The sequence below is a fragment of the Lagopus muta genome, chromosome 15 (assembly GCF_023343835.1).
Source record: "Lagopus muta isolate bLagMut1 chromosome 15, bLagMut1 primary, whole genome shotgun sequence".
Lineage (NCBI taxonomy): Eukaryota > Metazoa > Chordata > Aves > Galliformes > Phasianidae > Lagopus > Lagopus muta.
This window is the reverse complement of record NC_064447.1, coordinates 15,320,472-15,347,146: the sequence shown is the minus strand read 5'-3', so window position 1 is coordinate 15,347,146 and position 26,675 is coordinate 15,320,472. Positions and strand designations below refer to the sequence as shown.

At 49.6% G+C, this 26,675-nt stretch overlaps 1 protein-coding gene across 6 annotated transcripts; it reads right to left on the bottom strand.

Annotated features, from left to right (window-relative positions):
- Nucleotides 1-16,168: 16,168 nt before the first annotated feature.
- Nucleotides 16,169-23,832, bottom strand: LOC125700694 (uncharacterized). 6 transcript variants are annotated; one of them, XM_048961777.1, is made up of 7 exons: nt 23,786-23,832; nt 23,497-23,572; nt 23,224-23,325; nt 22,711-22,996; nt 21,282-21,412; nt 20,822-20,969; nt 18,077-19,314 (listed from the first exon to the last, which is right to left on the bottom strand). In XM_048961777.1, exons 6-7 carry the CDS (start codon nt 20,904-20,906, stop codon nt 18,452-18,454), a joined length of 948 nt encoding a protein of 315 aa, XP_048817734.1. In that variant the 5' UTR covers nt 20,907-20,969; nt 21,282-21,412; nt 22,711-22,996; nt 23,224-23,325; nt 23,497-23,572; nt 23,786-23,832; the 3' UTR covers nt 18,077-18,451. The 6 variants fall into 6 exon arrangements, 5 of the variants coding, with proteins under 5 accessions (XP_048817734.1, XP_048817737.1, XP_048817736.1 ...); XM_048961780.1 differs by having other exon boundaries at nt 22,711-22,935; XM_048961779.1 differs by lacking the exon at nt 22,711-22,996.
- Between the last annotated feature and the right edge of the window lie 2,843 nt (nt 23,833-26,675).

The following is a 26,675-nucleotide window of genomic DNA, read 5'->3' as shown; positions in this document are numbered from 1 at the left end:
AACCCTAACCCTAACCCTAACCCTAACCCTAACCCTAACCCTAACCCTAACCCTAACCCTAACCCTAACCCTAACCCTAACCCTAACCCTAACCCTAACCCTAACCCTAACCCTAACCCTAACCCTAACCCTAACCCTAACCCTAACCCTAACCCTAACCCTAACCCTAACCCTAACCCTAACCCTAACCCTAACCCTAACCCTAACCCTAACCCTAACCCTAACCAACCCTAACCCTAACCCTAACCCTAACCCTAACCCTAACCCTAACCCTAACCCTAACCCTAACCCTAACCCTAACCCTAACCCTAACCCTAACCCTAACCCTAACCCTAACCCTAACCCTAACCCTAACCCTAACCCTAACCCTAACCCTAACCCTAACCCTAACCCTAACCCTAACCCTAACCCTAACCCTAACCCTAACCCTAACCCTAACCCTAACCCTAACCCTAACCCTAACCCTAACCCTAACCCTAACCCTAACCCTAACCCTAACCCTAACCCTAACCCTAACCCTAACCCTAACCCTAACCCTAACCCTAACCCTAACCCTAACCCTAACCCTAACCCTAACCCTAACCCTAACCCTAACCCTAACCCTAACCCTAACCCTAACCCTAACCCTAACCCTAACCCTAACCCTAACCCTAACCCTAACCCTAACCCTAACCCTAACCCTAACCCTAACCCTAACCCTAACCCTAACCCTAACCCTAACCCTAACCCTAACCCTAACCCTAACCCTAACCCTAACCCTAACCCTAACCCTAACCCTAACCCTAACCCTAACCCTAACCCTAACCCTAACCCTAACCCTAACCCTAACCCTAACCCTAACCCTAACCCTAACCCTAACCCTAACCCTAACCCTAACCCTAACCCTAACCCTAACCCTAACCCTAACCCTAACCCTAACCCTAACCCTAACCCTAACCCTAACCCTAACCCTAACCCTAACCCTAACCCTAACCCTAACCCTAACCCTAACCCTAACCCTAACCCTAACCCTAACCCTAACCCTAACCCTAACCCTAACCCTAACCCTAACCCTAACCCTAACCCTAACCCTAACCCTAACCCTAACCCTAACCCTAACCCTAACCCTAACCCTAACCCTAACCCTAACCCTAACCCTAACCCTAACCCTAACCCTAACCCTAACCCTAACCCTAACCCTAACCCTAACCCTAACCCTAACCCTAACCCTAACCCTAACCCTAACCCTAACCCTAACCCTAACCCTAACCCTAACCCTAACCCTAACCCTAACCCTAACCCTAACCCTAACCCTAACCCTAACCCTAACCCTAACCCTAACCCTAACCCTAACCCTAACCCTAACCCTAACCCTAACCCTAACCCTAACCCTAACCCTAACCCTAACCCTAACCCTAACCCTAACCCTAACCCTAACCCTAACCCTAACCCTAACCCTAACCCTAACCCTAACCCTAACCCTAACCCTAACCCTAACCCTAACCCTAACCCTAACCCTAACCCTAACCCTAACCCTAACCCTAACCCTAACCCTAACCCTAACCCTAACCCTAACCCTAACCCTAACCCTAACCCTAACCCTAACCCTAACCCTAACCCTAACCCTAACCCTAACCCTAACCCTAACCCTAACCCTAACCCTAACCCTAACCCTAACCCTAACCCTAACCCTAACCCTAACCCTAACCCTAACCCTAACCCTAACCCTAACCCTAACCCTAACCCTAACCCTAACCCTAACCCTAACCCTAACCCTAACCCTAACCCTAACCCTAACCCTAACCCTAACCCTAACCCTAACCCTAACCCTAACCCTAACCCTAACCCTAACCCTAACCCTAACCCTAACCCTAACCCTAACCCTAACCCTAACCCTAACCCTAACCCTAACCCTAACCCTAACCCTAACCCTAACCCTAACCCTAACCCTAACCCTAACCCTAACCCTAACCCTAACCCTAACCCTAACCCTAACCCTAACCCTAACCCTAACCCTAACCCTAACCCTAACCCTAACCCTAACCCTAACCCTAACCCTAACCCTAACCCTAACCCTAACCCTAACCCTAACCCTAACCCTAACCCTAACCCTAACCCTAACCCTAACCCTAACCCTAACCCTAACCCTAACCCTAACCCTAACCCTAACCCTAACCCTAACCCTAACCCTAACCCTAACCCTAACCCTAACCCTAACCCTAACCCTAACCCTAACCCTAACCCTAACCCTAACCCTAACCCTAACCCTAACCCTAACCCTAACCCTAACCCTAACCCTAACCCTAACCCTAACCCTAACCCTAACCCTAACCCTAACCCTAACCCTAACCCTAACCCTAACCCTAACCCTAACCCTAACCCTAACCCTAACCCTAACCCTAACCCTAACCCTAACCCTAACCCTAACCCTAACCCTAACCCTAACCCTAACCCTAACCCTAACCCTAACCCTAACCCTAACCCTAACCCTAACCCTAACCCTAACCCTAACCCTAACCCTAACCCTAACCCTAACCCTAACCCTAACCCTAACCCTAACCCTAACCCTAACCCTAACCCTAACCCTAACCCTAACCCTAACCCTAACCCTAACCCTAACCCTAACCCTAACCCTAACCCTAACCCTAACCCTAACCCTAACCCTAACCCTAACCCTAACCCTAACCCTAACCCTAACCCTAACCCTAACCCTAACCCTAACCCTAACCCTAACCCTAACCCTAACCCTAACCCTAACCCTAACCCTAACCCTAACCCTAACCCTAACCCTAACCCTAACCCTAACCCTAACCCTAACCCTAACCCTAACCCTAACCCTAACCCTAACCCTAACCCTAACCCTAACCCTAACCCTAACCCTAACCCTAACCCTAACCCTAACCCTAACCCTAACCCTAACCCTAACCCTAACCCTAACCCTAACCCTAACCCTAACCCTAACCCTAACCCTAACCCTAACCCTAACCCTAACCCTAACCCTAACCCTAACCCTAACCCTAACCCTAACCCTAACCCTAACCCTAACCCTAACCCTAACCCTAACCCTAACCCTAACCCTAACCCTAACCCTAACCCTAACCCTAACCCTAACCCTAACCCTAACCCTAACCCTAACCCTAACCCTAACCCTAACCCTAACCCTAACCCTAACCCTAACCCTAACCCTAACCCTAACCCTAACCCTAACCCTAACCCTAACCCTAACCCTAACCCTAACCCTAACCCTAACCCTAACCCTAACCCTAACCCTAACCCTAACCCTAACCCTAACCCTAACCCTAACCCTAACCCTAACCCTAACCCTAACCCTAACCCTAACCCTAACCCTAACCCTAACCCTAACCCTAACCCTAACCCTAACCCTAACCCTAACCCTAACCCTAACCCTAACCCTAACCCTAACCCTAACCCTAACCCTAACCCTAACCCTAACCCTAACCCTAACCCTAACCCTAACCCTAACCCTAACCCTAACCCTAACCCTAACCCTAACCCTAACCCTAACCCTAACCCTAACCCTAACCCTAACCCTAACCCTAACCCTAACCCTAACCCTAACCCTAACCCTAACCCTAACCCTAACCCTAACCCTAACCCTAACCCTAACCCTAACCCTAACCCTAACCCTAACCCTAACCCTAACCCTAACCCTAACCCTAACCCTAACCCTAACCCTAACCCTAACCCTAACCCTAACCCTAACCCTAACCCTAACCCTAACCCTAACCCTAACCCTAACCCTAACCCTAACCCTAACCCTAACCCTAACCCTAACCCTAACCCTAACCCTAACCCTAACCCTAACCCTAACCCTAACCCTAACCCTAACCCTAACCCTAACCCTAACCCTAACCCTAACCCTAACCCTAACCCTAACCCTAACCCTAACCCTAACCCTAACCCTAACCCTAACCCTAACCCTAACCCTAACCCTAACCCTAACCCTAACCCTAACCCTAACCCTAACCCTAACCCTAACCCTAACCCTAACCCTAACCCTAACCCTAACCCTAACCCTAACCCTAACCCTAACCCTAACCCTAACCCTAACCCTAACCCTAACCCTAACCCTAACCCTAACCCTAACCCTAACCCTAACCCTAACCCTAACCCTAACCCTAACCCTAACCCTAACCCTAACCCTAACCCTAACCCTAACCCTAACCCTAACCCTAACCCTAACCCTAACCCTAACCCTAACCCTAACCCTAACCCTAACCCTAACCCTAACCCTAACCCTAACCCTAACCCTAACCCTAACCCTAACCCTAACCCTAACCCTAACCCTAACCCTAACCCTAACCCTAACCCTAACCCTAACCCTAACCCTAACCCTAACCCTAACCCTAACCCTAACCCTAACCCTAACCCTAACCCTAACCCTAACCCTAACCCTAACCCTAACCCTAACCCTAACCCTAACCCTAACCCTAACCCTAACCCTAACCCTAACCCTAACCCTAACCCTAACCCTAACCCTAACCCTAACCCTAACCCTAACCCTAACCCTAACCCTAACCCTAACCCTAACCCTAACCCTAACCCTAACCCTAACCCTAACCCTAACCCTAACCCTAACCCTAACCCTAACCCTAACCCTAACCCTAACCCTAACCCTAACCCTAACCCTAACCCTAACCCTAACCCTAACCCTAACCCTAACCCTAACCCTAACCCTAACCCTAACCCTAACCCTAACCCTAACCCTAACCCTAACCCTAACCCTAACCCTAACCCTAACCCTAACCCTAACCCTAACCCTAACCCTAACCCTAACCCTAACCCTAACCCTAACCCTAACCCTAACCCTAACCCTAACCCTAACCCTAACCCTAACCCTAACCCTAACCCTAACCCTAACCCTAACCCTAACCCTAACCCTAACCCTAACCCTAACCCTAACCCTAACCCTAACCCTAACCCTAACCCTAACCCTAACCCTAACCCTAACCCTAACCCTAACCCTAACCCTAACCCTAACCCTAACCCTAACCCTAACCCTAACCCTAACCCTAACCCTAACCCTAACCCTAACCCTAACCCTAACCCTAACCCTAACCCTAACCCTAACCCTAACCCTAACCCTAACCCTAACCCTAACCCTAACCCTAACCCTAACCCTAACCCTAACCCTAACCCTAACCCTAACCCTAACCCTAACCCTAACCCTAACCCTAACCCTAACCCTAACCCTAACCCTAACCCTAACCCTAACCCTAACCCTAACCCTAACCCTAACCCTAACCCTAACCCTAACCCTAACCCTAACCCTAACCCTAACCCTAACCCTAACCCTAACCCTAACCCTAACCCTAACCCTAACCCTAACCCTAACCCTAACCCTAACCCTAACCCTAACCCTAACCCTAACCCTAACCCTAACCCTAACCCTAACCCTAACCCTAACCCTAACCCTAACCCTAACCCTAACCCTAACCCTAACCCTAACCCTAACCCTAACCCTAACCCTAACCCTAACCCTAACCCTAACCCTAACCCTAACCCTAACCCTAACCCTAACCCTAACCCTAACCCTAACCCTAACCCTAACCCTAACCCTAACCCTAACCCTAACCCTAACCCTAACCCTAACCCTAACCCTAACCCTAACCCTAACCCTAACCCTAACCCTAACCCTAACCCTAACCCTAACCCTAACCCTAACCCTAACCCTAACCCTAACCCTAACCCTAACCCTAACCCTAACCCTAACCCTAACCCTAACCCTAACCCTAACCCTAACCCTAACCCTAACCCTAACCCTAACCCTAACCCTAACCCTAACCCTAACCCTAACCCTAACCCTAACCCTAACCCTAACCCTAACCCTAACCCTAACCCTAACCCTAACCCTAACCCTAACCCTAACCCTAACCCTAACCCTAACCCTAACCCTAACCCTAACCCTAACCCTAACCCTAACCCTAACCCTAACCCTAACCCTAACCCTAACCCTAACCCTAACCCTAACCCTAACCCTAACCCTAACCCTAACCCTAACCCTAACCCTAACCCTAACCCTAACCCTAACCCTAACCCTAACCCTAACCCTAACCCTAACCCTAACCCTAACCCTAACCCTAACCCTAACCCTAACCCTAACCCTAACCCTAACCCTAACCCTAACCCTAACCCTAACCCTAACCCTAACCCTAACCCTAACCCTAACCCTAACCCTAACCCTAACCCTAACCCTAACCCTAACCCTAACCCTAACCCTAACCCTAACCCTAACCCTAACCCTAACCCTAACCCTAACCCTAACCCTAACCCTAACCCTAACCCTAACCCTAACCCTAACCCTAACCCTAACCCTAACCCTAACCCTAACCCTAACCCTAACCCTAACCCTAACCCTAACCCTAACCCTAACCCTAACCCTAACCCTAACCCTAACCCTAACCCTAACCCTAACCCTAACCCTAACCCTAACCCTAACCCTAACCCTAACCCTAACCCTAACCCTAACCCTAACCCTAACCCTAACCCTAACCCTAACCCTAACCCTAACCCTAACCCTAACCCTAACCCTAACCCTAACCCTAACCCTAACCCTAACCCTAACCCTAACCCTAACCCTAACCCTAACCCTAACCCTAACCCTAACCCTAACCCTAACCCTAACCCTAACCCTAACCCTAACCCTAACCCTAACCCTAACCCTAACCCTAACCCTAACCCTAACCCTAACCCTAACCCTAACCCTAACCCTAACCCTAACCCTAACCCTAACCCTAACCCTAACCCTAACCCTAACCCTAACCCTAACCCTAACCCTAACCCTAACCCTAACCCTAACCCTAACCCTAACCCTAACCCTAACCCTAACCCTAACCCTAACCCTAACCCTAACCCTAACCCTAACCCTAACCCTAACCCTAACCCTAACCCTAACCCTAACCCTAACCCTAACCCTAACCCTAACCCTAACCCTAACCCTAACCCTAACCCTAACCCTAACCCTAACCCTAACCCTAACCCTAACCCTAACCCTAACCCTAACCCTAACCCTAACCCTAACCCTAACCCTAACCCTAACCCTAACCCTAACCCTAACCCTAACCCTAACCCTAACCCTAACCCTAACCCTAACCCTAACCCTAACCCTAACCCTAACCCTAACCCTAACCCTAACCCTAACCCTAACCCTAACCCTAACCCTAACCCTAACCCTAACCCTAACCCTAACCCTAACCCTAACCCTAACCCTAACCCTAACCCTAACCCTAACCCTAACCCTAACCCTAACCCTAACCCTAACCCTAACCCTAACCCTAACCCTAACCCTAACCCTAACCCTAACCCTAACCCTAACCCTAACCCTAACCCTAACCCTAACCCTAACCCTAACCCTAACCCTAACCCTAACCCTAACCCTAACCCTAACCCTAACCCTAACCCTAACCCTAACCCTAACCCTAACCCTAACCCTAACCCTAACCCTAACCCTAACCCTAACCCTAACCCTAACCCTAACCCTAACCCTAACCCTAACCCTAACCCTAACCCTAACCCTAACCCTAACCCTAACCCTAACCCTAACCCTAACCCTAACCCTAACCCTAACCCTAACCCTAACCCTAACCCTAACCCTAACCCTAACCCTAACCCTAACCCTAACCCTAACCCTAACCCTAACCCTAACCCTAACCCTAACCCTAACCCTAACCCTAACCCTAACCCTAACCCTAACCCTAACCCTAACCCTAACCCTAACCCTAACCCTAACCCTAACCCTAACCCTAACCCTAACCCTAACCCTAACCCTAACCCTAACCCTAACCCTAACCCTAACCCTAACCCTAACCCTAACCCTAACCCTAACCCTAACCCTAACCCTAACCCTAACCCTAACCCTAACCCTAACCCTAACCCTAACCCTAACCCTAACCCTAACCCTAACCCTAACCCTAACCCTAACCCTAACCCTAACCCTAACCCTAACCCTAACCCTAACCCTAACCCTAACCCTAACCCTAACCCTAACCCTAACCCTAACCCTAACCCTAACCCTAACCCTAACCCTAACCCTAACCCTAACCCTAACCCTAACCCTAACCCTAACCCTAACCCTAACCCTAACCCTAACCCTAACCCTAACCCTAACCCTAACCCTAACCCTAACCCTAACCCTAACCCTAACCCTAACCCTAACCCTAACCCTAACCCTAACCCTAACCCTAACCCTAACCCTAACCCTAACCCTAACCCTAACCCTAACCCTAACCCTAACCCTAACCCTAACCCTAACCCTAACCCTAACCCTAACCCTAACCCTAACCCTAACCCTAACCCTAACCCTAACCCTAACCCTAACCCTAACCCTAACCCTAACCCTAACCCTAACCCTAACCCTAACCCTAACCCTAACCCTAACCCTAACCCTAACCCTAACCCTAACCCTAACCCTAACCCTAACCCTAACCCTAACCCTAACCCTAACCCTAACCCTAACCCTAACCCTAACCCTAACCCTAACCCTAACCCTAACCCTAACCCTAACCCTAACCCTAACCCTAACCCTAACCCTAACCCTAACCCTAACCCTAACCCTAACCCTAACCCTAACCCTAACCCTAACCCTAACCCTAACCCTAACCCTAACCCTAACCCTAACCCTAACCCTAACCCTAACCCTAACCCTAACCCTAACCCTAACCCTAACCCTAACCCTAACCCTAACCCTAACCCTAACCCTAACCCTAACCCTAACCCTAACCCTAACCCTAACCCTAACCCTAACCCTAACCCTAACCCTAACCCTAACCCTAACCCTAACCCTAACCCTAACCCTAACCCTAACCCTAACCCTAACCCTAACCCTAACCCTAACCCTAACCCTAACCCTAACCCTAACCCTAACCCTAACCCTAACCCTAACCCTAACCCTAACCCTAACCCTAACCCTAACCCTAACCCTAACCCTAACCCTAACCCTAACCCTAACCCTAACCCTAACCCTAACCCTAACCCTAACCCTAACCCTAACCCTAACCCTAACCCTAACCCTAACCCTAACCCTAACCCTAACCCTAACCCTAACCCTAACCCTAACCCTAACCCTAACCCTAACCCTAACCCTAACCCTAACCCTAACCCTAACCCTAACCCTAACCCTAACCCTAACCCTAACCCTAACCCTAACCCTAACCCTAACCCTAACCCTAACCCTAACCCTAACCCTAACCCTAACCCTAACCCTAACCCTAACCCTAACCCTAACCCTAACCCTAACCCTAACCCTAACCCTAACCCTAACCCTAACCCTAACCCTAACCCTAACCCTAACCCTAACCCTAACCCTAACCCTAACCCTAACCCTAACCCTAACCCTAACCCTAACCCTAACCCTAACCCTAACCCTAACCCTAACCCTAACCCTAACCCTAACCCTAACCCTAACCCTAACCCTAACCCTAACCCTAACCCTAACCCTAACCCTAACCCTAACCCTAACCCTAACCCTAACCCTAACCCTAACCCTAACCCTAACCCTAACCCTAACCCTAACCCTAACCCTAACCCTAACCCTAACCCTAACCCTAACCCTAACCCTAACCCTAACCCTAACCCTAACCCTAACCCTAACCCTAACCCTAACCCTAACCCTAACCCTAACCCTAACCCTAACCCTAACCCTAACCCTAACCCTAACCCTAACCCTAACCCTAACCCTAACCCTAACCCTAACCCTAACCCTAACCCTAACCCTAACCCTAACCCTAACCCTAACCCTAACCCTAACCCTAACCCTAACCCTAACCCTAACCCTAACCCTAACCCTAACCCTAACCCTAACCCTAACCCTAACCCTAACCCTAACCCTAACCCTAACCCTAACCCTAACCCTAACCCTAACCCTAACCCTAACCCTAACCCTAACCCTAACCCTAACCCTAACCCTAACCCTAACCCTAACCCTAACCCTAACCCTAACCCTAACCCTAACCCTAACCCTAACCCTAACCCTAACCCTAACCCTAACCCTAACCCTAACCCTAACCCTAACCCTAACCCTAACCCTAACCCTAACCCTAACCCTAACCCTAACCCTAACCCTAACCCTAACCCTAACCCTAACCCTAACCCTAACCCTAACCCTAACCCTAACCCTAACCCTAACCCTAACCCTAACCCTAACCCTAACCCTAACCCTAACCCTAACCCTAACCCTAACCCTAACCCTAACCCTAACCCTAACCCTAACCCTAACCCTAACCCTAACCCTAACCCTAACCCTAACCCTAACCCTAACCCTAACCCTAACCCTAACCCTAACCCTAACCCTAACCCTAACCCTAACCCTAACCCTAACCCTAACCCTAACCCTAACCCTAACCCTAACCCTAACCCTAACCCTAACCCTAACCCTAACCCTAACCCTAACCCTAACCCTAACCCTAACCCTAACCCTAACCCTAACCCTAACCCTAACCCTAACCCTAACCCTAACCCTAACCCTAACCCTAACCCTAACCCTAACCCTAACCCTAACCCTAACCCTAACCCTAACCCTAACCCTAACCCTAACCCTAACCCTAACCCTAACCCTAACCCTAACCCTAACCCTAACCCTAACCCTAACCCTAACCCTAACCCTAACCCTAACCCTAACCCTAACCCTAACCCTAACCCTAACCCTAACCCTAACCCTGAACCCTAACCCTAACCCTAACCCTAACCCTAACCCTAACCCTAACCCTAACCCTAACCCTAACCCTAACCCTAACCCTAACCCTAACCCTAACCCTAACCCTAACCCTAACCCTAACCCTAACCCTAACCCTAACCCTAACCCTAACCCTAACCCTAACCCTAACCCTAACCCTAACCCTAACCCTAACCCTAACCCTAACCCTAACCCTAACCCTAACCCTAACCCTAACCCTAACCCTAACCCTAACCCTAACCCTAACCCTAACCCTAACCCTAACCCTAACCCTAACCCTAACCCTAACCCTAACCCTAACCCTAACCCTAACCCTAACCCTAACCCTAACCCTAACCCTAACCCTAACCCTAACCCTAACCCTAACCCTAACCCTAACCCTAACCCTAACCCTAACCCTAACCCTAACCCTAACCCTAACCCTAACCCTAACCCTAACCCTAACCCTAACCCTAACCCTAACCCTAACCCTAACCCTAACCCTAACCCTAACCCTAACCCTAACCCTAACCCTAACCCTAACCCTAACCCTAACCCTAACCCTAACCCTAACCCTAACCCTAACCCTAACCCTAACCCTAACCCTAACCCTAACCCTAACCCTAACCCTAACCCTAACCCTAACCCTAACCCTAACCCTAACCCTAACCCTAACCCTAACCCTAACCCTAACCCTAACCCTAACCCTAACCCTAACCCTAACCCTAACCCTAACCCTAACCCTAACCCTAACCCTAACCCTAACCCTAACCCTAACCCTAACCCTAACCCTAACCCTAACCCTAACCCTAACCCTAACCCTAACCCTAACCCTAACCCTAACCCTAACCCTAACCCTAACCCTAACCCTAACCCTAACCCTAACCCTAACCCTAACCCTAACCCTAACCCTAACCCTAACCCTAACCCTAACCCTAACCCTAACCCTAACCCTAACCCTAACCCTAACCCTAACCCTAACCCTAACCCTAACCCTAACCCTAACCCTAACCCTAACCCTAACCCTAACCCTAACCCTAACCCTAACCCTAACCCTAACCCTAACCCTAACCCTAACCCTAACCCTAACCCTAACCCTAACCCTAACCCTAACCCTAACCCTAACCCTAACCCTAACCCTAACCCTAACCCTAACCCTAACCCTAACCCTAACCCTAACCCTAACCCTAACCCTAACCCTAACCCTAACCCTAACCCTAACCCTAACCCTAACCCTAACCCTAACCCTAACCCTAACCCTAACCCTAACCCTAACCCTAACCCTAACCCTAACCCTAACCCTAACCCTAACCCTAACCCTAACCCTAACCCTAACCCTAACCCTAACCCTAACCCTAACCCTAACCCTAACCCTAACCCTAACCCTAACCCTAACCCTAACCCTAACCCTAACCCTAACCCTAACCCTAACCCTAACCCTAACCCTAACCCTAACCCTAACCCTAACCCTAACCCTAACCCTAACCCTAACCCTAACCCTAACCCTAACCCTAACCCTAACCCTAACCCTAACCCTAACCCTAACCCTAACCCTAACCCTAACCCTAACCCTAACCCTAACCCTAACCCTAACCCTAACCCTAACCCTAACCCTAACCCTAACCCTAACCCTAACCCCTAACCCTAACCCTAACCCTAACCCTAACCCTAACCCTAACCCTAACCCTAACCCTAACCCTAACCCTAACCCTAACCCTAACCCTAACCCTAACCCTAACCCTAACCCTAACCCTAACCCTAACCCTAACCCTAACCCTAACCCTAACCCTAACCCTAACCCTAACCCTAACCCTAACCCTAACCCTAACCCTAACCCTAACCCTAACCCTAACCCTAACCCTAACCCTAACCCTAACCCTAACCCTAACCCTAACCCTAACCCTAACCCTAACCCTAACCCTAACCCTAACCCTAACCCTAACCCTAACCCTAACCCTAACCCTAACCCTAACCCTAACCCTAACCCTAACCCTAACCCTAACCCTAACCCTAACCCTAACCCTAACCCTAACCCTAACCCTAACCCTAACCCTAACCCTAACCCTAACCCTAACCCTAACCCTAACCCTAACCCTAACCCTAACCCTAACCCTAACCCTAACCCTAACCCTAACCCTAACCCTAACCCTAACCCTAACCCAAACCCTAACCCTAACCCTAACCCTAACCCTAACCCTAACCCTAACCCTAACCCTAACCCTAACCCTAACCCTAACCCTAACACCTAACCCTAACCCTAACCCTAACCCTAACCCTAACCCTAACCCTAACCCTAACCCTAACCCTAACCCTAACCCTAACCCTAACCCTAACCCTAACCCTAACCCTAACCCTAACCCTAACCCTAACCCTAACCCTAACCCTAACCCTAACCCTAACCCTAACCCTAACCCTAACCCTAACCCTAACCCTAACCCTAACCCTAACCCTAACCCTAACCCTAACCCTAACCCTAACCCTAACCCTAACCCTAACCCTAACCCTAACCCTAACCCTAACCCTAACCCTAACCCTAACCCCTAACCCTAACCCTAACCCTAACCCTAACCCTAACCCTAACCCTAACCCTAACCCTAACCTAACCCTAACCCTAACCCTAACCCTAACCCTAACCCTAACCCTAACCCTAACCCTAACCCTAACCCTAACCCTAACCCTAACCCTAACCCTAACCCTAACCCTAACCCTAACCCTAACCCTAACCCTAACCCTAACCCTAACCCTAACCCTAACCCTAACCCTAACCCTAACCCTAACCCTAACCCTAACCCTAACCCTAACCCTAACCCTAACCCTAACCCTAACCCTAACCCTAACCCTAACCCTAACCCTAACCCTAACCCTAACCCTAACCCTAACCCTAACCCTAACCCTAACCCTAACCCTAACCCTAACCCTAACCCTAACCCTAACCCTAACCCTAACCCTAACCCTAACCCTAACCCTAACCCTAACCCTAACCCTAACCCTAACCCCTAACCCTAACCCTAACCCTAACCCTAACCCTAACCCTAACCCTAACCCTAACCCTAACCCTAACCCTAACCCTAACACCCTAACACCCTAACACCCTAACACCCTAACACCCTAACACCCTAACACCCTAACACCCTAACACCCTAACACCCTAACACCCTAACACCCTAACACCCTAACACCCCTAACACCCTAACACCCTAACACCCTAACACCCTAACACCCTAACACCCTAACACCCTAACACCCTAACACCCTAACACCCTAACACCCTAACACCCTATAACCCTATAACCCTATAACCCTATAACCCTATAACCCTATAACCCTATAACCCTATAACCCTATAACCCAAGTCTAACCCCAAGTCTAAAATTCTAAGTCTAACCCCAAGTCTAAATGTCTAAGTCTAAGTCTAACCCCATGTCTAAATGTCTAAGTCTAACCCCATGTCTAAAAGTCTAAGTCTAACCCCATGTCTAAAAGTCTTAGTCTAACCCCAAGTCTAAAAGTCTTAGTCTAACCCCAAGTCTAAAAGTCTAAGTCTAACCCCAAGTCTAAATGTCTAAGTCTAATTACAAGTCTAAAAGTCTAACCCTAACCCCCGTCTAAGTCTAAGTCTAACCCCATGTCTAAGTCTACCACCCTCCGCACCTACCTTTCTCACCTACCTTCCATTGTCCTTGAAGTCCTTGTTGTGACAAAGCAAGACACTCAACATACATGCATTGTTTAACTATTTGTTTATTACAGCACTTTTTCCACAAGGCATGACTCATACAATCATATACATACACACTATACCAGCAACTACACATTGAGAAGCAGAACATGTAATGAATAGGGGTCTCTGATTCCAAGACTTAGTTTATAGGCACGGCCTCCACACATTCTGTACATGGCATAGCACGGTTCACAGGCGCAACATAACACATATTGTGTACACGGCACGACGCAATTTACAGGCGCAGCACACACATATGCAGTACAGCTGTAACACATAGACATCAGACCAACCAGAGAAAGAGTACAAAGCCTCCATACCCCATTAGTGACACCGCATTTGTGAGAATGTTGTGTACTGCAACCCACCTCAAAAGCAGTGCAGATCTCAGCCCAGCCAAAGACATTGCAATTCTCAGAATGGCCACAAAGGGGCGCAAGTCTCAGACTGGCCGGGAGGAACAAAATCGCCTCCACTGGCCTTTGGTTACGGGGTTGGGTTAGCCCTGCCTAGGAACAAACAAAGCAAAGCTAACCCAACCCCGTAAGCAATGCAAACTTAAAGCCAATTTGGTTTACATTAATTGGATGTAAAACTAAAGCCAATTAGATTGAAGTCAATTGAATGTAAAACTAAAGCCAATTTGGTTGAAATAAGTTGAATGCAAAACCAAAGCCAATTTGGTTGATGCAAAATGACTGCAAGGCTAAAGCCAATTTGGTTGAGATCAATTGAATGCAGACGCTGAAATCAGCGCAACTCTTCAAATGGCCACAAGGGGGCACGAGTCTCAGACTGGCCGGGAAGGAACAAAATCGCCTCCGCCGGCCCTTGGTTACGGGGTTGGGTTAGCCCTGCGCTAGAACAAACAAAGCAAAGCTAACCCAACCCCGTAAGCAAGGCAAACTTAAAGCCAATTTGGTTTACATAATTTGGATGTAAAACTAAAGCCAATTTGGTTGAAATAAGTTGAATGCAAAACCAAAGCCAATTTGGTTGATGCAAAATGACTGCAAGGCTAAAGCCAATTTGGTTGAGATCAATTGAATGCAGACGCTGAAATCAGCGCAACTCTTCAAATGGCCACAAGGGGGCACGAGTCTCAGACTGGCCGGGAAGGAACAAAATCGCCTCCGCCGGCCCTTGGTTACGGGGTTGGGTTAGCCCTGCGCTAGAACAAACAAAGCAAAGCTAACCCAACCCCGTAAGCAAGGCAAACTTAAAGCCAATTTGGTTTACATAATTTGGATGTAAAACTAAAGCCAATTTGGTTGAAATAAGTTGAATGCAAAACCAAAGCCAATTTGGTTGAAATAAGTTGAATGCAAAACCAAAGCCAATTTGGTTGATGCAAAATGACTGCAAGGCTAAAGCCAATTTGGTTGAGATTAATTGAATGCAGACGCTGAAATCAGCACAACTCTTCAAATGGCCACAAGGGGGCACGAGTCTCAGACTGGCCGGGAAGGAACAAAATCGCCTCCGCCGGCCCTTGGTTACGGGGTTGGGTTAGCCCTGCGCTAGAACAAACAAAGCAAAGCTAACCCAACCCCGTAAGCAAGGCAAACTTAAAGCCAATTTGGTTTACATAATTTGGATGTAAAACTAAAGCCAATTTGGTTTACAATAATTGAGTGTAAAGCTAAAGCCAATTTGGTTGAAATAAGTTGAATGCAAAACCAAAGCCAATTTGGTTGATGCAAAATGACTGCAAGGCTAAAGCCAATTTGGTTGAGATTAATTGAATGCAGACACTGAAATCAGCACAGATCATCAAATGGCCACAAGGGGGCGCAAGTCTCAGACTGGCCGGGAAGGAACAAAATCGCCTCCGCCGGCCCTTGGTTACGGGGTTGGGTTAGCCCTGCGCTAGAACAAACAAAGCAAAGCTAACCCAACCCCGTAAGCAAGGCAAACTTAAAGCCAATTTGGTTTACATTTAATTGCATGTAAAACTAAAGCCAATTTGGTTTACATTAAGTGAATGTAATACTAAAGCCAATTTGGTTTACATTAATTGAATGTAAAGCTAAAGCCAATTTGGTTGAAGTCAATTGAATGCAGACGCTGAAATCAGCGCAACTCTCAAAATGGCCACAAAGGGGCACGAGTCTGAAAGTGGCCAGGAAGGAATGCAGATGGCATCAGAAGGAAGCGTTGATTGGCCTGGGAGCAGAAGGGCCCTCAGGAAGGGTGCGGGTGGCTTGGATCGCTGGGCTGAAGCTGATGGGATGAACTGTAATGAGACCGAGTGCCGCATCCCACACGTTGCCTGCGATGACCTTGGTGGGGGCTTGTGGCAGAGTGACAGGAAGATCATGGAAATCATGGAAAGGGAACGGAGTGGGGATTCGGGTAACAGCTCAACTGAACTGAGCTGGTGGTGACTGTGGGAGGCCAGGAAAGCCAATGGCATCGCAGGGGGGAAGTCATCGACTGGAAGCATCGAAGGCATCTTCACCTGTAATACAGAGACATGCTTTAGAAGGAGGAACGCTGAGACCCAAACTGTGCTCACCGTCAGCCCACCCCCACAAGGCAAAGGCAGGAGCAAAAGGCAAGGAGAACAGCCGAGGGAACGCCAAAACAGAGGGCAAAGGCAAAGGGATGGGAAAGGCTTGGAGAATGCCAAAAGTTGCGTCATAGGTCAGGCCCAAGGAGAAGGCCCCAGAGAACACCAGAACAGAGACCAAAGAGGGTCCGTGAGAACGCTGCAGGGAAGGCCGATGCAGAAGGTCAAGGGCAATGGCCAAAGAGAATGCAGCACAAAAGGCCAAAACCAAAGGCAAAGAGAATGCTGTAGGAGAAGACAAAACAAGAGGCCAAAGGGAATGTGGCAAAGAAGGCCAGGAGCAATGGCCAAAGAGAACATGGAAGGGGACACCAAAATCAAAGGCCAAAGAGAACACTGCAGGGAACGCCAGAACAGGAGGCCAAAGGGAATGTGGCAAAGATGGCCGAGGGCAAAGGCCAAAGAGAACGCAGCCAGGAGCGCCAAAACTGAAGGCCAAAATAATGTTGCAGGGAACGCCAGAACGGGAGGCAAAGGGAACGTGGCAAAGAAGGCCAAGGACAAAGGCCAAGGGAATGTGGCACAGATGGCCAGAACCAAAGGCCAAAGAGAACACAGCGAAGGTGGCCAAGGGCAAATGGCCAAGAGAATGCCACAGGGAACGCCAAAACAGGAGGGCAAGAGAACGCAGCAGGAAAAGCCAAGGGCAAGGAGAATGCTGCAGGGAAAGGCTGGAGGCAAGGAGAACACGGAAAGAAAAGGACAGGCAGCATTCAGGACACCATGAAGTGCAGAAATGAGCTCTGGGAACCCTACCTTGTGTCTCAGTAAGTAATGAGTAAACACTGGTGGGTGAGCATTGCCCTTACCTGCTGGGCAGACAATTACCAGGCAGCAAAGTGGGGTTCCAGGGCGTTCCAGGAAATGCAGATTCCGGTTCCTGCTGCTGCCATGAAGAGCCGCACATCTCCATGCTGTCCTTACAGCACTCAGGAAAGGGAACGGAGCAGGGATTCAGGTAACGGCTGGACTGAACCGAGCAGGCGGTGAGTGCGGGAGGACTGGAAAGACGATGGCATGGCAGGGGGGAAGCCATCAACTGGAAGCATCGAAGGCATCTTCACCTGTAATAGAGACACGCTTTAGAAGGAGGAACGCTGAGACAGAAACGATGCTCAGTCAGCCCACCCACAAAACATGGAAGCCAAACACGGCTCCAAGAAATGGCTTCAGAGTAAGGTTAGGAGTATTTAACAGGGAAGCTGTGGGGTTTTTGTTAGTATTACACAGAAGGTTACAGAGGGGTTCAGTGCCCAATTGAAAGCACTATGGAAGGTGCAGGGTTAATTTGCACAGGTATCTATACAGTCATGGCTGCAATTCACACTACATTTGGGGTTCAGAGCTTAGGGTTGGGGAGAAAGTATTGAGGTTAGGGTTATTAGGATCGTGCTCAGAGTGAGCGATAGGGAAGGCCAAGGCAAAGGTAAGAGCAAAAGGCAAGGAGAACAGCTGAGGGAACGCCAAAACGGAGGGCAAAGGCATGGACGACACCCAAGGGAAGGCAACGTCAAAGGCAAAGGGAAGGCAAAGGCAGGGAGAGCACTGAAGAGAAAGCCTCGTCACAGGCCAGGCCTGAGGAGAAGGCCGCAGAGAACGCCAAAACAGAGACAAAAGAAAACAAATCAGGGAAGGCCAAAATGGAGGGCAAGGTCCATGAGAACGCTGCATGGAAGGCCAACGCAGAAGGCCAAGGGCAATGGCCAAAGAGAACATGGAAGGGAACGCCAAAACCAAAGGCCAAAGAGAACGCCATAAGGGATGCCAAAACAAGAGGCCAAAGGGAATGTGGCAAAGAAGGCTGAGGGCAATGGCCAAAGAGAACGCAGCCAGGAGCGCCAAAACTGAAGGCCAAAGAGAATGTTGTAGGGAATGCCAGAACAGAAGGCAAAGGGAACGTGGCAAAGAAGGCCAAGGACAAAGGCCAAGGGAATGTGGCACAGATGGCCAGAACCAAAGGCCAAAGAGAACGCAGCAAAGGTGGCCAAGGGCAAATGGCCAAGAGAATGCCACAGGAAACGCCAAAACAGGAGGGCAAGAGAACGCAGTAGGGAACAGCGAGGGCAAGGAGAACACAGCAGAGAAAGGCTGGAGGTGAGGAGAACACGGAAAGAAAAGGACAGACAGCATTCAGGGCACCATGAAGTGCAGAAATGAGCTCTGGGAACCCTACCTTGTGCCTCAGTAAGTAATGAGTATACAATGGTGGGTGAGCACTGCCCTTACCTGCTGGGCAGACAATTACCGGCCAGCAAAGCGAGGTTCCGGGGCATTCCAGGAAATGCAGATTCCAGTTTCTGCTGCTGCCATGAAGAGCCGCGCATCTCCGTGCTGTCCTTAAAGTGCTCAGGAGCAACGCAGCTCTGCTGCCACCTGTGGGACACAATGCAGTAATGAAGGCGCTGCCCCGCATGTGTGGGGCTGCACCCTGAGCACGTTGCTGTAATGATGACACAAGGATTGTAATTAATTATAATTACAATTAACATTAGGGATATAATTAATGTTATTCATAGGGTTGAAGTTACAGTTGGTCTAACATCAGTATTCTGCACTACAATCACAATTAAGGTTATTTGACAAAAAACATGAGGCATTATTTTTAAGGCAGCATTCAGGTTAAGAGACATTTTCAACACTGCGTTAAGGGTTTGGTTTACAGATACGCTGCAGGTTAACACAATTATCATTAGAACTCCCATTCAGCTACGGGTTCAGGTCAAGGTTAACTGTAATGTTGCCTCCCAGCTAATCCCAGAGTGCCGAAGACAAGCAGAACTCCCAGGGCAGGCAAAGGGAAGGAGAACTCTCATGGAAAACCAAGGTAAATGCAAAGAAAACAGCCAAGCTAAGGCAAGGGCAAAAGCAAAGAGAGCACCAATGGAAAGCCAAGGTGAGGGCAAGGAGAACGCAACAGGAAAGGTCAGAATACAGCCAAAGAGAACACAGCAGGAAAAGCCAAGGGCAAAGGCCAAGAGAATGCAGCACAAAATGCCAAAACAAAAGGACAAGGGAACACAACGTGGAATGCCCAGGCAAGGGCTAAGAAAACATGGCAGGAAAAGCCAAAATAGGAGGGCAAGAGAACGCGGCAAAGAAGGCCAATGCAGAATGTGGCTGGAACAGCAAGTTAGGAGGTCAAAGAGAATGCTGCAGGGAATGCCCAGGCAAGGGCCAAGACAATGTGGCAGGAAATGCCAAAACAGGAGGCCAAAGAGAATGCTGCCGGGAACGCCAAAACTGAATGCTGAAGAGGATGTGGCAACAGAAAGCCAAGGGCAATGGCCAAGAGATGTGGCATAGAACACAAAAACAGGAGGGCAAGGGCCAAGAGAACGTGGAAGGAAATGCCCAGGATGATGGCCAAGAGAACACGGCAAGAAACGCCAAAACAGGAGGGCAGGAGAACGCAGCAGGGAACACCAAAACTGAATGCCGAAGTGAATGTGGCAAAGAAAGCCAAGGGCAATGGCCAAGAGAACCCAGCATGGAACACAAAAACAGGAGGGCAAGAGAATGCCCAGCCAATGGCAACGGCTAAGAGAACATGGAAGGAAATACCAAAACAGGAGGGCGAGAGAACGCAGTACAGAACGCCAGAACTGAACGCTGAAGTGAATCCAGCAAAGAAAGCCAAGGGCAACGGCCAAATGAACGTGGCATGGAACACAAAAACAGGAGGGCAAGAGAATGCAGTAGGGAACAGCAAGGGCAAAGGGAAGGAAAACACTGCAGTGAAAGGCCAGAGACAAAGAGAACACAGAAAGAAAAGGACAGGCAGCATCCAGGGCACCATAAAGTGCAATGAAGAGCTCTGGGAGCACTGTGTTGTGCCGTGCTATGGAGTGGGTAAACACTGATGGGTGAGCATTGCCCTTACCTGCTGGGCAGACAATTACCAGCCAGCAAAGCGAGGCTCTGGGGCATTCCAGGAAATGCAGATTCCGGTTCCTTGCTGTTCCCATGAAGAGCCACGCATCTCCATGCAGTCGTTACGGCACTCGGGAGCGCTGCAACTCCGCAGCCACCTGTGGGACACAAAACAGTAATGAAGGCACTGCCCTACAGATGTGCCTATTTCACAAACCTGCACTCCTTTCCCTGATCAATGTAGCTGCACTCTGTGCGTGATGCTGCTTACCAGCAGCACTGCAGCTGGGAACAACAGACAAGGAGAAGGCTCAGGTACCCAACAACATCCATCTTCCATCTTCTCTGATAACTGCTCATTATACACTGCTCTCACCTTCGGTTTGGTAGGTGGGGATTGAGGAAGCAATGCCGGTCCCACAGACCCCTCCCTATCCCACACTGTGATGGCAGATCAGGATCTGGACCACCTGAGAACCTGACATCCAGGAGTCTTTGGGTCCTGATGAGACGAGTCCCAGAGCCCTGAGGGAATTCACCGCTGCAGTCACCGAGCCACTCTCAGTGGTATTTGAGAAGTCGAGGCAGTCAGGTGAAGTCCCTGGTGAGCAGAAAAAAGGCAACAGCACAGCTGTTACTGCAGATATAAAGTGTGACCCTGGGAACCACCAACGTGTCAGTCTCACCTCTGTGCTGCAAAAAAATCGAGGAGCAGATCCTCCTGGAAGTGACTCTGAAGCACGTTCCAGTGCGTCACCACCCTCTGTGTGAAAAGCTTCCTCCTAATAACCAACCTAAACCTCCCCTGTTTCAGTTTAAAATCATTTCCCCTTGTCCTATCACGATCCACTCTCGTAAACAGCCGTTCCCCTTCCTGCTGTTCCCCCTTCAAGTACTGTGAGGCTGCAATGAGGTCCCCCCAAGCCTTCTCTTCTCCAGGCTGAACAACCCCACTTCCCTCAACCTTTCCTTGTAGGAGAGCTGCTCCAACCGTCTGCTCATCTCAGTGCCTCCTCTGGACCCGCTCCATGAGCTCCACGTCCTTCCTGTGCTGGGGGCCCCAGGCCTGGATGCAGCACTGCAGATGAAGCCTCACAAGAGCCGAGCAGATGGGGACGATCACCTCCCTCTCCCTGCTGGCCGCTTCTCTTTTAACGCAGCCCAGAACACAGCTGGCCTTCCAGGCTGCAAGCACGCTCTGCTGGCTGATGTCCACTCATGGATGCCAGCTCATCCACCGGGAGCCGCAAGTCCTTCTCTGTGGGGCTGCTCTCAAGGTGTTCTTTGCTGAGTTTGTACAAACACCTGGGATTGCCCCTTCATCAGTGACATTGACAGTGGGGCTGAGTGCACCCTAATGACACCGAGCTGTGGGGTGCAGTGACACACTAGAGGGACAACGCCATCCAGAGGGACCTCAACAGGCTGAGTAGTGGCACTCAGCAATGCGCCTTCCAGCCCAGAAAGCCAATCGTACGCTGGGCTCCATCCAAAGATGTGTGGTCAGCAGGCGAAGGGAGCTGGTCCTCCCTTCTGCTCTGCGCTGTGAGGCCTCACCTGGAGGTGCTGCATCTGGATGTGGATGTCCGCAGCGCAGGACAGACGTGGAGCTGTTGGAGAACATCCAGAGAACAGCCACAAATATGAACTGAGGGATGGAAAGCCTTTCCTATAAAGAGAGAGAGCTGGAGCTGTTCAGCCTGCAGAAGTGAAGGCTCCAAGGTGATCTGGTAACAGCCTTTCAACACCTGAAGGGAAGAACAAGGAAAGATTTAGCCTAGATATAAAGAAAATCTGGTACAGTGAGGGTGGTGACACAGCAGAACAGGTTACCCAGACATGTGATGGATGCCCCGTCCCTTCCAAGGTGAGGCTGGGTCAGCCTCTGGGCAGCCAAACCTGGCTGTGGATGTTCCTGTTCATTGTGTGGCAGTTGGACGAGATCACCACCAATGGTACCAAGTACTCTGGCTAGGATAATCCATATCCATCAGAGCCTCTCTGGGCCAGTCCCAGTATTCAGCAGAGCAGGGGCTTCACTTCATCACACTGGGGTGATACTGAGTACAGCAGTCCAGAAGAGGACAATCCTTGGCTTTCTATAAAGACGAAGATTTATTACACCTAAGGGTGCACAGAACGCCCTTAAACAACTCTGCATGGTTGGAAGCAGTGCATAACAGCCCTGAAATAAAGGAAGAATAAGTTACCCCATTCCAAAGATGAACACTCAGCCCACACTGCCAAGGAAGCAGTCTCCAGGTAGAGATGCTGCCCTTACAGCCTCCACCCCTTAAAAGTGGTCAGGATAAAAAAAAAAAAAAAAAAAAAAAAAAAAAAAGGAGAATGCAGCCCTGAAATAAAGAAAAAACAAAGAAACCACTTACACCCTTCTCAAAGGCCAAAACTCACCCCTGCTCCACAGGAGACAGTCTCCAGAGATCAATGCTGCCCTTACACCTGCCAGCATTTCAATGTGGTCAGGATGCCCCAAAAACAGGAAAGGTCACAGTCCTAAAACAAGAAGGAATGACTCACCCTTTCTCAAGGACCAGAGCTCATCCCACACTCCCAAGGAGACGGTCTCTAAAGACAGATACCACCTTAAAGGCTGCCAGCCCTTAAGTGGGGTCAGGATCCCCCCAACAACAAGATATTGCAACCCTGGAATAAAGAATCACTCACCCAGTTTCAAGGGTTCACCCCACGCTCTAAAGGAAGCAATCTCCAGGTGCAGTTGCTGCTCCTTCTGCTGACAGACCTTAAATGTGGTCAGGAGCCCCCAGAAAGTGAAATTACAATCCAGCAGTAAAGAAGAAATCAATGACCCCATTCCAAAAACAAACAGCCCACATCCCAAAGGAAGGAGCCTCCATGCAGAGATGCTGCCCTCACAGCTTCCAGCCCTTAAAAGTGGTCAGGATCCCCCAAAAGGGAAAGACCAGAGCCCCGCAATAAAGCAGCAGTCACTCACCCCATTCCAAAGGGCAGAACTCACTCCCAATACTTCCAAGGAGGCAGCTCCCAAGCAGAATGCTGCTCTGTCTGTTCCCAGCCCTTAAATATGGGCAGGGAGGGGGTGGAGCCAAGCTCAGCCCTATCCGGTCCCACAGGTAAATTGCTTCCACCTGTGCTGGCAGGGCTGGCCACACCCCTCACCAGGTGCTCAATCACTGCTTCAGACCGTAAACAACAACAAAAAAAGACTAATTACAAGCAGGTGATTGGATCTGCCTGTCCAGCAAGGGAGTTTGATCAAAGGATGAGAAACAATGGCATGCATATTTTGATTGAAGTCTGTCCTCAAAAGCATTCAGTAAAATTTCTAATAGATAGGGGAGCACAAATTTCAGTATGATACAGCACACAAATTTCAGTACTGATACAGCAAGATGCTGAAAAGCTGTGTGTGCAGCCTGGATGGCAGAGTTGAGATTACCGGTGTGATCGGAGCGAGCTCTGTTTGCCAAACTAGTGGGGACAGCTTGTGGCTCTCCAGTGAGAAACGTGTTGCCTACTTTCTTTGAAATTAAAGCCCATTGTGAAAACAATTCAGGATTTGACATAATCAGTGGGTGAACCTGGCACCTGCCTGTATGGCAGTGTGTGGCCTTTTGGGTCAAGTTTCAATCCCAGACTCCAAAGAAATAGGCAGGCTGCAGCGTGTGCACTTTACGCAGCCCCTGTGCTCCCTGAAGCAGGGGTCGCTAACATACCACTGTACCCCATTTCTGCTGCAGCATGATGTGGGATTTCTGAACTCATAGCAGGTTTGGAAAAAAGACAAATTGTTTCCAGAACGGACTCCCCACATAACTCGTTGTCATCTGGTTTGGAAACCAGATGGAAGGTGGTGATTAATAATCGATTATCGGTGTCTGAAAGCTTATACAGCCCCGCTAGGAGCTGCTGTCCCAAACCTTGCTTACTTGGCAAGCAAGTTGGGGTGATGCCATGGAGTGATGCTGGGATGACACTGGGGTGAAGTTGTGGACTGAGCCTGGAGAGTGACGCTGGGGGGTGATGCTGGGGTATTGCGGGTGGGGGGGGGGGGAAATCAGAGAGAGAGAGATACTCGATGGAGACACTGGGGTAACTTAGTGTGATGTTGGGGGGTGACATTGCTGGCACGACTCTGGGAGTGACATTGGGGTGACACTGGAGAGTGATTCTGAAGTGTCATTGTAGTGGCATGGGTTATGTTGGGGCTTTTTGGGGAGGAAGGGTGGGTGACATCAGGGAGTGAACACTGGGTGGTGACGTTGTTGGGGTGTTATATTGGGGACCTAATGGCCCCTGACTGAAGAATGATCCTGGAATTGAAAAAGGTATTTTGGCAGTTTTAAGGGAGTTGATATTTGTGGCTGTGGCTGCAAATGTTTTGTAGAGAGAGCTGTCCCTGGTATTTGGTCTTGTTCTTGCGAAGACTTGTTTTGCAAGCCGATGTTCCAGCTGGGCTCTTGTATGGGAACTGCTGAGTCATGGCCTGAACCTCTGATTGATCACCTGAGGCGAGCCATGAGGCAGCCAGAGGAGCACAGGTGAAGGCAATTCAATTCACCTGTGCTGCCAGAAGGGGTGGAGCCAGGCTGCCCCCTCCTAGAGCTATTTAAGAGCTGGCTGCCAGGGGGGAAGGGTTTCTGCTGGAGATCTGCTCTGCTAGAGTTTTGTGAGTGAGCCCAGGATAGGGGTAAGCCTTCTATTTATTCTCTTTTGTTGTCGTAGTCTGCTTTACCTAACCGTCTTGTTTATTTTGTGATTATAGCATCCTAAAATTCTTAGATTGTAAAGCTCTGTATCATGTACTGGCTGAACGGGTACAGCATGCAAGTGGATCAAACCCTACAGATCCTGGGGAGAATGAAAGTGGGAGAAAGAGTGGAAGTATGCTTTGAAGCAGGGGATGCCCTGCTAGTGATGCTGATCAAATCCGCTGCTGGCATGTTCCTTCTCTCTCCTTTTCTGTGGCTTGCTATCTCTCAAGGGTCAGATAGTAATAGCATAATTGCTTAGGGAGATTCTGCTTCCCACTTAATGGAATCATCTAAAATTTTAGAGTGACACCTAGAGGGAGTGACACAGTGGTTATGTTGGAGTGATGTTGGGGTGTCAATAGGATAGATGTTAGGGAGTAGCATGATAGGGTGACATCACTGGGAGTGATGTTGGAGTACCACAGGGATTTAACGTGAATGACTGGTTCTGGGGTGAGAGTGTTGGGGTGACACTGGGGAATGACAATGTTGGAGTGATGCTGAGGGTGGATACTGTGGTGACGGTGAGGGGTGACATTAGGAAGTGACTCCAGGGTGACATTGTTGGGTTGGCACTGGTGGGTGATGTTGGGATGAAAGGGGGGTGGTGTGAAGGAGTAATGCTGGGGGATTGATGCTAGAGCATCCCTGGGGGGTGACATCAGGGAGTGTTGGCGCTGATATTTGGAATGAAATAATGAGGTTTTGGGAACTCAATTTGGGGTGAATTAGCAAGGACGTGAACCTGGAGTTTGGTGTGAAATATTGATGGTTTGTGTCTGGAATATGACGTGAAATGGGCTTTGGAGCTTATTTGGATGGCAGTTTTCAGCGTAAAAAATGCTCTTTACAGTTTCCTTGCAGGAAGAGAATAAAGAAAAGTCTGCTTTCACACAGGAGGGGATATGATATACCTTTAGCTGATTCCCACAGGGGTGTACATATTCTCCCACTATTGCTCAAGCCACCTCAGTGAACTTTGACAGAGTTTCACTGCCTTAGGATGTGTATCCATGTGTAGATGATATTTAATTGCAAGCTCATACTCTGGAAAGGTGGGGGAAGTGGCAGCAGCACTAGATGACTGAGAATTTGAGATTCCACCTGCAA

What these genes read in the sequence shown, in the direction of transcription:
- LOC125700694 (XM_048961777.1), bottom strand. Translation starts at nt 20,906, where the DNA reads ATGGGAACAGCAAGGAACCGGAATCTGCATTTCCTGGAATGCCCCAGA. An exon ending in GGTAATTGTCTGCCCAGCAG is followed by an intron (nt 19,315 to 20,821) that starts GTAAGGGCAATG and finishes TGTGTCCCACAG; the next exon opens with GTGGCAGCAGAGCTGCGTTG.